Source organism: Anguilla anguilla, chromosome 2 (assembly GCF_013347855.1).
Source record: "Anguilla anguilla isolate fAngAng1 chromosome 2, fAngAng1.pri, whole genome shotgun sequence".
Classification (NCBI taxonomy): domain Eukaryota; kingdom Metazoa; phylum Chordata; class Actinopteri; order Anguilliformes; family Anguillidae; genus Anguilla; species Anguilla anguilla.
Window position 1 is genome coordinate 3,829,101 of NC_049202.1, and position 14,814 is coordinate 3,843,914.

At 47.4% G+C, this 14,814-nt stretch overlaps 1 protein-coding gene across 3 annotated transcripts; it reads right to left on the reverse strand.

Moving 5' to 3' along the window:
* Positions 1 to 817: 817 nt before the first annotated feature.
* On the reverse strand, positions 818 to 13,117 carry sec23b (SEC23 homolog B, coat complex II component). Of its 3 annotated transcripts, none has more exons than XM_035407305.1 (19): positions 12,989 to 13,117; positions 10,948 to 11,173; positions 9,686 to 9,743; positions 9,472 to 9,558; positions 8,588 to 8,824; positions 7,339 to 7,421; positions 6,362 to 6,506; positions 5,627 to 5,785; positions 4,954 to 5,069; positions 4,417 to 4,540; positions 4,239 to 4,319; positions 3,826 to 3,915; positions 3,602 to 3,708; positions 3,185 to 3,338; positions 2,749 to 2,826; positions 2,224 to 2,385; positions 1,766 to 1,852; positions 1,372 to 1,593; positions 818 to 1,006 (listed from the first exon to the last, which is right to left on the reverse strand). In XM_035407305.1, exons 2-19 carry the CDS (start codon positions 11,166 to 11,168, stop codon positions 917 to 919), a joined length of 2,301 nt encoding a protein of 766 aa, XP_035263196.1. In that variant the 5' UTR covers positions 11,169 to 11,173; positions 12,989 to 13,117; the 3' UTR covers positions 818 to 916. The 3 variants fall into 3 exon arrangements, with proteins under 3 accessions (XP_035263196.1, XP_035263198.1, XP_035263197.1); XM_035407307.1 differs by having other exon boundaries at positions 12,864 to 12,991; XM_035407306.1 differs by lacking the exon at positions 12,989 to 13,117 and adding an exon at positions 11,760 to 11,914.
* Positions 13,118 to 14,814: the final 1,697 nt, after the last annotated feature.

Here is a 14,814-nt window from a genome sequence, read left to right on the forward strand (position 1 = left end):
CCAATTGATCCTTCCGAACCAGTCTCAAGTTGAGCAGCACAAAGGCCCATTTTCAACACTCAGTGAGTATCAAGTGCAAGTAAATGCTTGGTCTGGCCAGCTCTCTCTACCCAGCAGAATGTCCCCACGGAATTGAATAAAAAACAAAACCGCAGTGGTACAATGCTTACAGCACACCACTTTGTGAAGAGGCACTTGTTTTAAGTAGAATTAAAATTTAATGTAGGAATAGATTTTACAGTATAAACAAACACAGCAGAAGTCAGGAGTGATGAACAGTGAAATGTTTTTGGAATGTACAAAATGCAAATGCAGACAGTCAATACGGTTTTACAGCAGGATTCAGTTCTGGGCACAAAATGGCGCCGGTTTACAGCGCCAGGAAAATTGCAAGCGTTGCTAATGTCCTTCACTGACATGTTAGCTTTCAAATGTCCTTTATTCTCAACAGTAGTTTAACTGACAGGAACAGATTTGCAGCCATCAGAACATTTTCTATCATAATTATTTTGCGCAAGGATGAATCTAGCAGGAAAAAAAAAAAAATATATATATATTTAAAGTGTCATCAGCAGTTAATTTACCTGCCTACTGCTTCTTAGGACAAACAAAAAAAAAAAACAAACAAACAAAAAGACAGACAAATGCAGTCGTTTTAGCAGGCACGAGAGAGTGTAAAAAATCGGCTGATGAAAACCAAACTAGCCAAAACAGCTATATTAAGGTACCATTTGGCTTTCAGGGGGGAGGGGGGGGGTGTTAAAGGTTACAGGTTACAGGTTAAACATGATCCAACAGTCTTTGTGTCCCATTTTTTAAGAATGTTTTGGATTTGAAATGTTAAAGTGTCCCCGCGTTAAAAACGGTAAACTTCATGGTCCCATCTCGTCCTTCATGGCAGCCCCGGGCTGGGAGCTCAGGCCGCGCTGGACACCGCCAGCTTCTTAAGATGATCCATGAACACCTGGAGGCTGACGTCATCCGTGAGGATAGGGGCTCCGGTCTCCTGCGATTGGGGGAGAAACGGACAGAACACATCAACAGCAGAACACACTGAAGTAGGCGGCAGTGTAGCATTATGGGTAAAGGGGCTGCAGTGTAGTAAAAATGGGGAGCTGGTCTTGTAACCTAAAGGTCACGGGTTCGATTCCTGGGTAGGACACTGCCGTTGTACCCTTGAGCAAGGTAATTAACCTGTATTACTTCAGTATATATCCAGCTGTATAAATGGATGTAAATCGCTACGTAAACAATTGTGTAAGTCGCTCTGGATAAGAATTTAAAATAAATAAAAAGTTGAATGATGAGTTTATTTGTAAGAGAAGCGCTGGCTGTGGAGCGCAGCCGCAGCAGCGGGGCTCGCACACTGACCTGGCCCCAGGAGTACAGGTTGTTGTGGGTCTGGGACGGGTTGACTTTGGACAGCAGGAAGCGGGCCTGGGAGCCCCCGTGCTCCGTGTCGACGTAGCGGGGCATGGGGTGCCGCGCCTGCAGCAGCTCCTGCGCGTCGTCCAGCGGCGCCTGCAGCAGCTGCTTGAAGTTCTCGTACTCGGGCATGTCCTGGTACCCGGCCTTGCGCCACTGGGCGATGGTCTGGGGGGGGGGCGAAGGCGACATGTGAGCAAGAACCCTCGCTCGACAACAACTTCACTCGAGAAATGACAAAGAAACCCTGAACCCTGCAGTTATTTAATACATTAAGCCAGTCCTGCCCAAGCCCTGCTCCTGGAGGTCTGCAGTCCTCCAGGTTTTCACTCATTCTCACCTCGCCGTGGTAGATGACCAGCTGGAAGAAGGTGTCCATCAGCAGGATGCGATCAGGAAGGATGCTGCTGCTGTCCAGGAGGACCGGCTGAAAGAGAGGAGAGTGAAGAGGACAGTGAGCATTCACTGCTACACAGCGCTGTACAGCAAGGCCGAAAGGTCTCCTGTAGGACAGCGCTACTCTACTACACCAACAATAAGAACCTGGAGACACAACACAGCGATGGCAACGCTAGGAGCTCTCCCACAACACAACAGGGCTCCAATGCTTTGAGCACTCGTACTACGAAGTCCACAACACAAACTACTGATTGGTTCAAATGAGCCAATGATTGAGAGTACACCGTAGCTCCACCCATTACGGGTTCACAGAGCCTCACTCTCGTCTCTAATTAACAGTGCAAGGGCTTCATCCTGGGTAGTGTGACACGAGGAATTTGGAGCAGGGCAGGGCCGTACCTCGGGGGGGCCGTAGAAGGAGTAGGAGTACAGGATGGGCTGGATCATAATGAGCGACTGCGTCAGGTCCTGCCGCACAAAATGGTGCCTGTAGTAGGACGACTCGTCGGGGCTGTTGTTGAACACCTGGAGGAACGGCGACCTCCTCAAGTGGAACATGAACTGCAGACGAAGCAGGAAGGGAGCAGACATCGGGGTCATTAAGGCTGCATTTTACAAACCACCACAGAGCTCACATTTCATTGGCCAGCACCAAAGAGCTCACATTTCATTGGCCAGCACAATAGACCTCACATTTCATGGGGCAGCACTATAGAGCTAACATTTCATTGGCTAGCACCATAGAGCTCACATTTCATGGTCCAGCTTGCAAAGACTCAAAGTGGGTTGAATGGTGTTTCTGGTTTAAACCACCTCTCGTTGAAGCGACAGTATGACGGTGCAGTTTCCCACTCACTCCATTATCAGCCACAGTGCCCCCAGAGATGAGGAGGTCACATGGCACGCTGCGGGGCGGGGGCTCACCTGAGGATATAGCGACAGGGACTCGGAAAGCCGGAAGGAGCTGGGCTCGTCCTTATTGAACTGTCCGAACTTCTGACACTGCAAGCAAAGAACAATTCCAGAAAATTCCATTAAAAACAAACAACAAAAAAAAAAAAACAATTCCAGAACGTGATTCAGGTTTAAATGTATCTGTTTCATACTCGTTTTTTTTCTGATATTGTTGCTGTGCTGTAATGCAGTTATCCAGCTAACTCAGTAATCCTGGGCCCCGTTGTCACAAAGCAGGATTACCGAGTTAGCTGGATAACTGTGCAGAGAAAAACCCCGATCCCTCCCAAACCTGGAACACGGACTGAAGTAAAAAGAGCCGTTCCGGGTTTTACTCAGCGCAGTTACGCAGCTAGCTCGGTAATCCCGATCCGTGAAACAGGGCCCGGGTCTTAAAGACGCTCACCAGGCGGATGAGCTGGCGGTCCAGCCAGCGCAGCACGTCGGGCCCCTCCTCCGACTCCGCCCGGAACACGCCCATCCGCGCCATCAGCACCGCCGCCGCCTCCTGGTCGAAGGACGACTCGATGTGCTGGATCTGGGACTGGGCGTCGGCCCAGCTGCGCGAACGCGGGGGGAGACAAGCGGGGACACGGTCAGGGAACGAAAAAACGACGCGCTACCCATCGACGTTCACACCAGTCAAAATCAAACACTGCACCCGTTATGCACACCAGTTACAGTGTACCTAACTGTATCTTAGACACATTAAGATATTTACCTCCACACTTCAACATATGGCAGGCTAAATATAACTAAGAGGTTCACACCACAAAAAATATATTTGCCCATTGAGTGGGTCATGGGGGGGTAAGAGACTCACTTCCTGGCCACGGTGGTGACCCTGATCCTTCTCTGCGTGTTTGAATGTTGGTAGTGAGTGACAAACTGGATGGCCCCCCTGCCCCCCTGTGGGATGGGAGCGTTGTGCTGCAACGGAGAACAGAGCGGGGGGACGTGAGGGGGGTGCCCAAAATCACAGCCCAAATCATCGCTGCCCCCAGCGGGACGCTACATCCAACCCCGTCCACTAAAAGCTCCAGGTACCTGATTGACCACTTCGAAGTACAGCGCCAGCGTGGTGGTGGGGCTCAGCCCGCAGATCTTCCACTGCGTGGTCCCGCCAATGCCCATTTCCTGCGACGCGGGAGAGAGCCAGAGTCAACGAGAGCGCAGTCCGCAAACGCGCAGCAAACGCACCAAAAGACATGCAGGTTAGGCTCAATTGCGGGGAGGTGGGTGTGGGGAATTAACAGGGAATTGTTGCCAAAGTGCATGTAAATAATAAAAATGAAAAATTAAAATGAAGTATTTATATGCAGCTACATTAAGCTGTTCAGAAACAGTTTGCTTTAAAGGGCTTGGATTCAAAAACGCACATTATAAAACATTATGAAAGGCATTGCACACAGTGCTGTGATTCTGAAGAGCGGGGGTGGAGGGGATGGGGGGGGACTCACGTTCTCCGACACGCAGGGCCCCTTGGTGTTGAGAGACACGCACGGCCCGATGGCTCCAGAGACCTTCAGCTCCCTGGACATCTGGAGCAGAGCAAACACAGATTAAGCGAGACGAAAAAAAGGCAAAGTGCAAAGTCCCTGCGGGACGTGGACGTGGGGCAGGCGGGTTCGCCCTTACCTTCACCTCCATGGTGCCCCCGAACGCCATGCGGAACTCGCCGTTGTAGTCCTTGCTGAAGACCCGCTGGAAGGTCTGCTTGAAGAGCGACGTGTTGAAGGAGTCCCCCATCACAATGTGGCCCCTGAGAACGCCGCGAAAACCCCCCCCGAAACGTGAGCAACTCGTACGGCACAACACGCAAACCAAAGGCTAAACCTGAACTACACTGCGCTCCATAGCAAACATACACGGTGCGACATAGTCAGGAAAATACCAAAATGTGCTCTTTGAATGTGTATTTATTGCACAATATGTTCATGCACATTCTGACCGGGCCTAGTAGAGCGAGGACCACATTGGCACAATGTAACGTAACAATGTAATGTAACATAAGATAATGTAACGTAAAATAATGTAATGTAACAATGTAATGCAACGTAAAATAATGTAATGTAACAATGTAATGTAACGTAAAATAATGTAACGTAACAATGTAATGTAATGTAACATAACGTAACGCAATGTAACGTTGTGATGAAATGGGCTGGTTCTGACCCGGTCAGGTTGGAGCAGCACTTCATCTCCAGGAGGCCGGTCTGGTCCAGGGCGCAGGCGTAGATGTCGATGCAGTGCCCGTTGACCGCGGCGCGGTTAGCCAAGGCTTCGTAAAACTGCGGAGAACGACCAACCAACGTCACACACACACGCACAAGCACGTACGCACAATTACCTGCGCCTTTGCGTAAAAAAAGGGCACGCCTAAAAATGGAATGTGAAATATGCGAGAAAGAGAGGAATCCCTGGAACTCCCTGCCGTGTAATCAATGTAAGTGAACGCCGACTTCAGAGGTCATGTGACCCGCCGAAGGGAAGCACCCATAAACATCAGCGGCATTAATCCCCGAGGCGTTTCACACGACCTTTGATGTTTGGAGGTTTAGCATCGGGTGTAATTTAAGAAAACAAAAGCGGTCAGACCGCATGGCAGTGATGACCTTTTGTGGCTAAAAGAGGCATCTGAACATTGATCATTTGTTTTACGGCCCTGTCCTAATGAAAACAAAAAGCTGTCACACCTCACGGCAGTGCCGACTGTCATTGTGGTTAGAGGTGGCATTTGAACATTATATAATAATTCTGTCCGAACGAAGCACCTGCTCCTCAACGAGGTGCGGCTGATGTAACCCTGAGCAAGACGCCACGCCCCCTGCACCGCCGGGCCGCTCACCTTGGTGGCCTTCTTCAGGTGACGGGCGTTGTCCTTCTGGATGTCGTGCCAGGAGCGGATGGGGGTCTTCAGCTCCTCCCCCACCACCATGCCGGGGCCCTGGGTGGGGGGGCCCCCGGTGAAGACCATCACACGGGCCCCTGTGTTGGGGAAGGTGCCCTGGAGATTTGGGGCGGAGAAGAGAGCTCTGGTCAGGATGACAGTGACATCTAATGACACTGAATCAGTACAGTATTGGTTATGAATGTGCCACCAAAAACAACCACAGAAATGTTGAAATAAGAGCACGGATTAAAATGATTCATTATAAGAGTAGGCATAAAAACACCTTTACAGCTAAAAAAAAAAAAAAAGAAGAGATCTAGGATTTTTTAAAAATGATCTGGAGTGCAATTACCCTCTAAAGGGTTACAAAACCAGGCAGTGGGTGAGAAGCAGCGATATAGTTTCTGCTCGTTACACAACGACATCGGCGCTGCAGCCGCTCACGGTGACGATGAAACGCGGAGGCGTAGCACAGGCAAGCAAGACCAGGCCTGCCGCTTAAAAAATAAACCTGTTTCAACTGCCAACCGTTTACGGGCAACACGGCAAGGCCACCGAAAAACAAATTCACCACAAAAGGTTTGCCCTGCTCTGGCTAACGCGCGGCGAAGCTAACGCGCGGCGAGGCTAACGCGCGGCGAGGCTAACGCGCGGCGAAGCTAACGATCGGTAACCGTGGGAGGGTCTCACCTCCAGCAGACCCACGGCGATGGACAGGGCGATGCCGGTGGAGCGGAGGGGCCTCTTGCCCTGCGGGACGGGCCAGGGGTCACGCTGCAGCTCCCCGAGCAGGTCGGTCAGGTTCATGTCCACCTTGTGCACGGGCTGCAGGAACCTGTCGCGGGGGGGGGGGGGAGGATGGGTGGGCGTTATAGGGGGCGCTCAGACCGGGCGCAGTCCACTCTCTGCCAACGCTGCAGTGTGTGTGTGTGTGTGTGTGTGTGTGTAACTAATGCTGCTGTGTGTGTGTGTGTAGCCAACGCTGCAGTGTGTGTGTGTGTGTAGCCAACGCTGCGGTGTGCGCGCGCGTGTGTGTGTAGCCGAACGCTGCTGTGTGTGTGTGCGTCTGTAGCCAACGCTGCTGTGTGCGTCTGTAGCCAACGCTGCTGTGTGCGTCTGTAGCCAACGCTGCTGTGTGCGTGTGTAGCCAACGCTGCTATGTGTGTGCGTGTAGCCAATGCTGCGGTGTGTGTGTGTAGCTAATGCTAGCTAATGCTGCTCAGAACCAGCTGCTGGCTACACTCTGCCAGCTTTACTGGGGAACTCCAGGCTGCCCTGTGTCTCTGGCTGGACTGCATGTTCATTCAGAAGTGTACCGCACCAGGGCTGCTGGGCTCCATTCAGTCAGCAGTGCAGCAGTGTAGCATTATGGGTAAAGAGCTGGGCTTGTAACCTAAAGATCACAGGTTCGATTCTCTTGTAGGACACTGTCATTGTACTCTTGAGTGAGGTACTTAAGCAGCATTGCTTCAGTATATATCCAGCTGTATGGATGGATGCAATGTAAACGCTGTGTGAATGTTGTGTAAATCGCTCTGGATAAGAGCGTCTGCTAAATGCCTGCATTGTAATGTAATGTAATAAAGATTTTACATTCAGACTGACTGAACTAAAATGGGAACTCAGGTGGGTAATAAAATGGCTGCAGACAGGGGGCGGGGCCGTACCTGCAGGCCACGGCAGTCTCTTGATTGACAGGCTGGCGGCCCTGCGGTCCTTGCTGCGTTGGCTTCATCAAGCCCAGCATTTCCTGTGGAACGCAGAGACGTTTAAACGGAATGCAAGACACGCACCTGAACAACCACCCAGTCAAGTGAGGCCACACGAGGGTTACACGTGATGCACTGGGACAGGTGAGCTGGACTGAACTCACGTGCGGAATCACGCTACCATCTAACAACCAGCCGTCTATAGCTGAGAGACCAGCTTTCACAGATCAGAGCCAAACTTCAACCCCAAATCTAATTAAACCAGTGCTGCCCAAGTCACAAACTGAAACATGTAAATACACGCGAGCCACACATGTGGATGTCTCCCTAGTCCCTACAATACCTGTACATATGCAAGATTCATGTTTTTTTTTTTGTTTTGTTTTTTTACTCATAGTGTCCTGGATTCGATCAGGATTTGTTCTCAAATTTGATTGCGAAATAAAGGCAACTATTTTTTATTCACCAAGCAGAGGTATGCGCTGTGCTAAGTTAATTTAGCCGATAGGTGAACTCACCAAACTGTACCTATGAATAATCATCTTTTATAAATCTAAAGTTTTCATTTAATTCAGGGTTCAGAGTAATGTTGACATTATTTCACCCATTGAGTCCACTATGGAGTTTCACATGCAGGTTTCAAGACACCTGTGAGCTGATCCCTCTGGCTCTACCAACAAGATCTTTCTACTTGTCAAGATGCATTAGTGAGTCCTTCTCCATCTCCCCCAAGACAAATACTCCTTTCATACTTCAGCCACTTGAAACCGGTTCAATCTGGAAACCTGACAAAACCCGTTTTTTTTTTTTCCATTTACTTTTTTTTAGAGGCTCAGTTGTGTTTTAGACAGTAAGATCACTTATAGCAGGGGAACAAAAAAAAGTAAATCTTAAGATTTTTCCACATTAGAACAAACACTGGATACCCTAAGAACACTGACTAAAGGACATAGACATTCAATAGCACATTTATTGTCAATTGAGCATAGTTTTTCCACTGATTCTTCCTTTGGCAAGTTTTAATTCAACCCTTGGGTGTGAATGGGGCATTAAGTCTCTGTTCTACCAGGTGGCGCATCTTGTTAAGGCACTGTTCTAAGGCATGGATGTGCCCCACAGCCCAAATAATACATTCATCTCAAATAGAGGAAAACAATATTAAAATCTTTTTTCTTTTTTTTTTTTAAAGCAGTGTGTGACCCCTGACCTGGATCTGCTTGGCGTTGAACTCCTTGGTGCCCCGGAAGACGTAGCTCTTGGCGATGCCCTCGCAGCTGAGCTCGTGCACCTGCACCATGCGGCCGAAGGTGATGAGGCCCACCAGCGCGTCGGGCGGGAGCAGGCTGAGGGACATCTGCAGCGACTCCCGCAGGGCCTGCAGGTCCTCCTCCTCCAGGCAGGTGTCCACCACGTACAGGAAGATCAGCGGCGTCTGGGGTCCGTGCTGTGGGGGGGGAGGGGGGGTCATCATCAGTCATCATTACACTATGTTTATTTGGCAGACGCTTCTATCCAAAGCGACGTACAAAAGTGCATTTCATGGCCATGGACAACTACAAAACACGGGTTCAGTAAGATACAATACTCATTTTGTACAGCTATTTCTAGCCAAGAACGCAGTTTAGTTCACACAGTGAACACTATTTCACAGCGTCCACATCAGGGATCTTAAATCCTGGGGGGGGGGGGGTCGGCCACAGTCTCTTTGCTTTTCGGTGAGCTGAGTCACTGATTGGCTAAAGAGCCCACGCACCTCTTTTCCAAGCCTAAAACGGCCTCCCAACTGAAAGGTAAACCTACAGATTCTTTGACCCTTCAGGGCTGTGTTTAGAGAACTACTCCTGCCGAAAAGTTACACAACACACGCGCTTTAGCAGCTCTTATCGAGGAAGACGAGCACGGTGTACTTTATATATCATCTATTTACACAGACAGAGAGGGTATCAGCCGGAGCGGCGGCGTCGTGCTCAAGCGCACCGCGGCAGTCAGTGACATAACACAGCTCGGCGCGTAGTGACATCACACAGCTGGGCGCGTAGTGACATCACACAGCTCGGCGCGTAGCGACATCACACAGCTCGGCGCGCTTACCTGCACGATGTACTCGATGGTGGAGAACTGGGGCATGAGCTCGGCGGGCTGGTTCACGTCCGAAATGCCCGCGTAGGAGGGAGGGAACTGCCAACGTCAAGAGCAGAGGAGGAAACGGCAGGTGAGGTTACGTAAGAGCGCAGGGCGTTATCGCAACATTGGCGTCGGCGTCGCCGTCATGTGAATGGAAAGAATTCCCGAGCATCATACTCACAGGGTTCCTCTGGAAGCAGAAGTTGCACGCCCATATTTTGGCTCTGAAGTCGACTTGACTAAAAAAAAAAAAATAGAAAGAGACAAAGCAATTGATAAGGAGTCCCCAAACTGGCAAGCAGAAGAACAAAAATAAACTCAACCTTCAGATAAACCGCTCAGAATATCAGAGGACAGGAAATTCTTGCTCGGCTCAGGGTGTAGTCCTGCAGGCACCGTCTATCTCTCTGACACATTTAGACGTCATTTACATTATGCCACGAACGCTCTTGTTCAGAGCAACTGAAACAGCGTAAGTGTTCTTTTCATACAGTCCATTCCTGCCGCTGGTATTTACTGAATCAACGCAGGACACGTTGCACAGGAGTACAATGGTAAAGCCTCACCTGGGAATCAAACTTGCAACCTCTTTACAAGCTATGTTCTCTACCCACTGTACTACACTACTCCTATGGGGCAACAGTAACGCCTGCCACATGAGATGAAATAATGCAAAGTACAGTGACGGATTCAACTTAATTTCCATTAAATAGGGATATTTTAACCAAAACAAACCGCAATGGCCAAATTACCTTTTTATGTACCTTTTTATTTCCCCATAAATTTATTCACTATGATAAGCTAACATTTTATATTTGAAATTGGAAAAAATTAGCAAAATTCCCAAGCTTAACTTCCCATGGATTCTTTCCCCGAATGTTTTTGGGAATTTAGCTGAAATTTTACAACCCTTTGCAACACTACTTGTAAACGAAAGGTTGCAGGTTTGATTCCCAGTTAGGACACTGCTGTTGTACTATTGATCAAGGTTCTTAACCTTAATTACTGCAGTGTATGTCCAACAGCATAAATGGATATTTTGCCAAATAAATGCAATGGTTGTGCCAGGTGCTCTGGATAAGATTGTCTGCTAAATGACTGGAATGGAATACTACACAATAGGCACACTCTAGAACCTATTGTTTTCAAGGGGGTGTCCATAATTGCAGTATTAACTCCCCCACCCTAGGTCCGTGATCACTATCTTAACCAACCCCCCCCCCCCATCACCCCATCACCCCACCCACCCCCAATACACACACACAATTGCCACCCTTTTTAACAGGTGCTGAGGTTTCCTTTGGATGCCTTTGAGCCTGGGTTGGGGGTCCCTGGATCAAAACCAATTGAAACCCCCTTACTGTAGAATGCTCTAGAATGAGGGTTGAGAAGCGGTGAACTGGTAAACGCACACACCCCACCCCACACCTCCCCGGTGCTTACCAGAGCGGGTTGAGCACAGCCTTGCAGTTAGCCCGGCTGCAGAGCACGGGCTCGTACTGCACGGGCGGCAGGTCCGGTCTTTCCTTCAGCGGGGTGAACAGGCAGGAGACCGGCACCACCAGCCGGGTGGCCTCCAGGCGACTCGAGGGCCACAGATTCCAGCTGAAGCGCACGCCGTCCCTGTCCTCATTCTGCTGGATGAACTCCTGGTACGTTGCCATGAGGGCTACACGGAGAACAGAGAGACGAAGATAAATAAAGCGTTACGCGCATTAAAATAACCAAATTCAATACGCCGTCATCGTTAACGCGACGCTCCGTCGGAGTTCACTCCTTTTGCGCTCGGAGAGCAGTAGGGTGGACAGGCTTTCTTTGATCAATGAAACGATCAATTAAAGCAGGGCTCCATGCTGACATTTTTTTCCCCAAAGAGGCACATGTGCGCCGAAGTCTAACATTTTAAGAACACACTAATGCATCCCGAATAGTAGATGTGCTCCTAAATTATTTCTCCTGTTAGCACGCATTGCTTTTCACTTGCAAATGTGAAGCGCCCGGAGCACCGTAAAACCGTGTAAAGCAACAGTTTACACAGTGTGTGCACCTCTCCGGTTGCCTGTTTTAAAGTGAAAACAAAGACCATCCACCCTGCATCTCTCCAAGGGCAAGAGCTACCCTAGTACTCAGTCGACATTTGTAACGATTCATTTATGCGGTTATCGCAATTAGAACACCAACTGAGAACAAAACGAGATTCTCATTTTCATCATATATAAAAATGACCCACTTCCACTGTCCTTATGAACACATACCTGTACCAGAAATTGAGGTAATCACAAAAAGACGAATAACTTAATCCGCTGGAGCGCGTTGATGCTTTATCTGTACTTAGCAGAGTCCGTCAGACTGTTTTATAGTCATCACGCCTTAATCGTGACGGAGGAGGACTGCAAGTCAACGTCAGGTAAACCTGCTTGACAGGTATGTGTGCCTGAAAGATACGTGCATATATTCATCTAACTACTAAAGTTAGACCAAGCACGCAAACAGGTCACACCCTTAATCTAAAAGTGTCAAATACCACTGCGTTAATTTAACTGGCACTTTGCCAACTAAAGTTCATTTGCTGTTAGTTACCGTTTGTCAGTTAGGTAACTTTCAGCAATGTATGTTGAAACACATGGCTATTAGCTTAACTCAGATCTTTAAACACCCAGCACATCTTATCTGCTTTTTTCGCTTAAGTCAGCAAACCTAAAATTGACCCACTGATGTACACTTTAGCGACATCTAGAATAATACGGTCAATACATTGATTAAGCAACACAGAAAGAATCGCTGGACAAATGCAACGTATTTTTGGCTGGGATATCTAGTGACAACTAACAGAACCAGGGATATTATTCCATATTTGGTAATATGTAAATAACCACAGCAAGCTTCGATGATGTTTGCTTACGAAGTTAACAGTGGCGTTAAAAATATTAAGATTAGTACTGCTTGCTGATGACATTTCCAAGCTAACTATCCATTAGAGAAGCTGGTTCCTCACTGTCAGAAAGAGTAAGTTTACAGTGAATCACTCGTATTCTACATAAATTGGCGTCCAGAAAGCTCTTCGTCTATCAACTTATGTGGCCAATTACCAAGATAGCTAAACTAGCATCAGACATTTTCGTGGTCGTAAAAAACGTAGTAAACCGACTGCTAGCAATGTTATGGTTAATTCTCTGTCCCAGATATAACTTCCACGTCCAAATTCGTATCGCAATATAAAGCTACCATTATCGTAGATGTAATGCGTTAGCTAGCAATTAGCACTAGCAACGTTAATTTCCAGTCGAATGCTTCACAGGAAAAGCCCTAGCACCCTAGCTAACTAATTCAAAGGCACTTGAGCAAAGGATTTGACCTACCCTGAAATTAAGAACAAGCGACGATGGAGAAATGCCAGAACAGAAAGGAATGTAACTAATTTTAGCAACGAAAATATCATACATTCAAAAGTTACAGATGGATGAACAAAAATGTAACACGATACCTTCAGAATGAAAACGGTGCGGGTGCGCCGGTTCCTGTTCTCCGGAGGAATGACGTGTTACTACAATCTGAGCTCCACCCACGCTGCCGTCGCTGACGACGTACAACCACGTAGGATCCAAAGACCATCTGCCAACGCTCACTGTACTAATCCTGAATATGTACAATAGGGCGTACAGTACGCTACACGGTCTCCATTATTTTTCTTCACTGCGTCTGTGTAAACAATGTCCGAATACGTGTATGTGCACACTAAAGTAGGCTGCCATCATTACCTTATATTACGATTATATTGTGTATTAAATTATCAATTTATAACCAGTTTGGAATAGCCCTGATTTAGGGTGACGCTATGCTCCCTAATGCCACAGACATACTTTTTTTTATCAGCATACACACTATTGGTGCATATGCATATATTATTCATCAATAAACAATGAACTCAAATCTAGAACCGGGCAGCTTGTCCCTGATCCAACCACGCGGATAAAAGAGAGCGAAACAATTTCATTTCACATTAATACACTTTCAGTTGATGAAAGTGTTAGATGTCAGTCTTTAAGTTATGACTTTCACCTATACTCCAGTACGGTAGATGGCAGTAACGCATGCAGGCAGTAACAAATATACAGACCGATATGAATAAGAAGACCTCGCATGACGCCGTTTTAATGAAGCCCGCCACCTAGCGGTTCTTATCGTGACTTAAGCAACCGGATACTATGAGCGCAATGTATTACAGTGTAGCTTAAGTAAACAGGTGTGATATTTTTGGCATAATTGCGCAATTGGGCTATTTTTAGTTCTCTTACCTATTTCATTATAATTTTGTTTCTGCAGCTGAACGATGTGTCTTTCACGTATGATCAGGAACAGACATAAATATGCCAAAACGAAACTAATTTAATCATTTTTGCATATAATTTAGTCTGGTGTGAAGTATGTTATGTTCACACTTCCGAGAAAGCATGAACATTTTTAACAAAATGCATTATTTCATTATAATCGGGGCAGACGTTTTTGTCTGATTGTTTTTACTTTCGCATTGTTGTGAAGTGGTGAAGGCTAGTGCCAACAGTTTATGCGCACCACATACCTCCCAATGAATTATTGATTAGAAATATTGACCACCGCACATTAATGGGAATTTAGTACCTTATTTTGCAGTAGGCCTAATTAATTTTATTACGTGTATACATACAGCTGTAAATCAATCGTGGAAAACTAAACTGATAAAGATAGTTTCATGTAAGTGAACAGTAGCCTAACTCATTGACTCGGTGATATTCCAATTCTTTTATGGTAGTTCTGCATTCGTATGTCTTCCAAATAAACTGAGTTGTATAGTGCACACATATAGGCTACTGTATATTCACTTACGCCACCCATATAGATTTTTATTATATTTTTGACGTATAGCCTATATCAGGTTTTGAATGACTCATCAGTATGACATGGAGACAAACAAAACAAGTGTTTTACTTGGCTATTTAAAAAGAGCAAATATTTTTCCAGTGCCTCACAGTTCATTGTAGGTAGGCTACGCATACTCTGCATTTTTTTCTATTCTAAGATGCCGTGATATTGCTATTGAACCGCATCTTCTTGCTGTCATGCGTGAAGCCAGGGCGACACACCTGTCAGCTGTAACGTAACAGGAGGGGGAAAACTGCATTTTAGTCCTGCAGATGGCGATGGGCATCAACTCATTCCTTGCTCATTCCAGCAGCGAGTGGAACTGCCGGGGAGGGAGGGATAGGGAGAGAGGGGAGATAGAGAGAGAGAGAGAGAGAGAGAGAGAGAGAGACTGCGTTATCCCACCGCGGG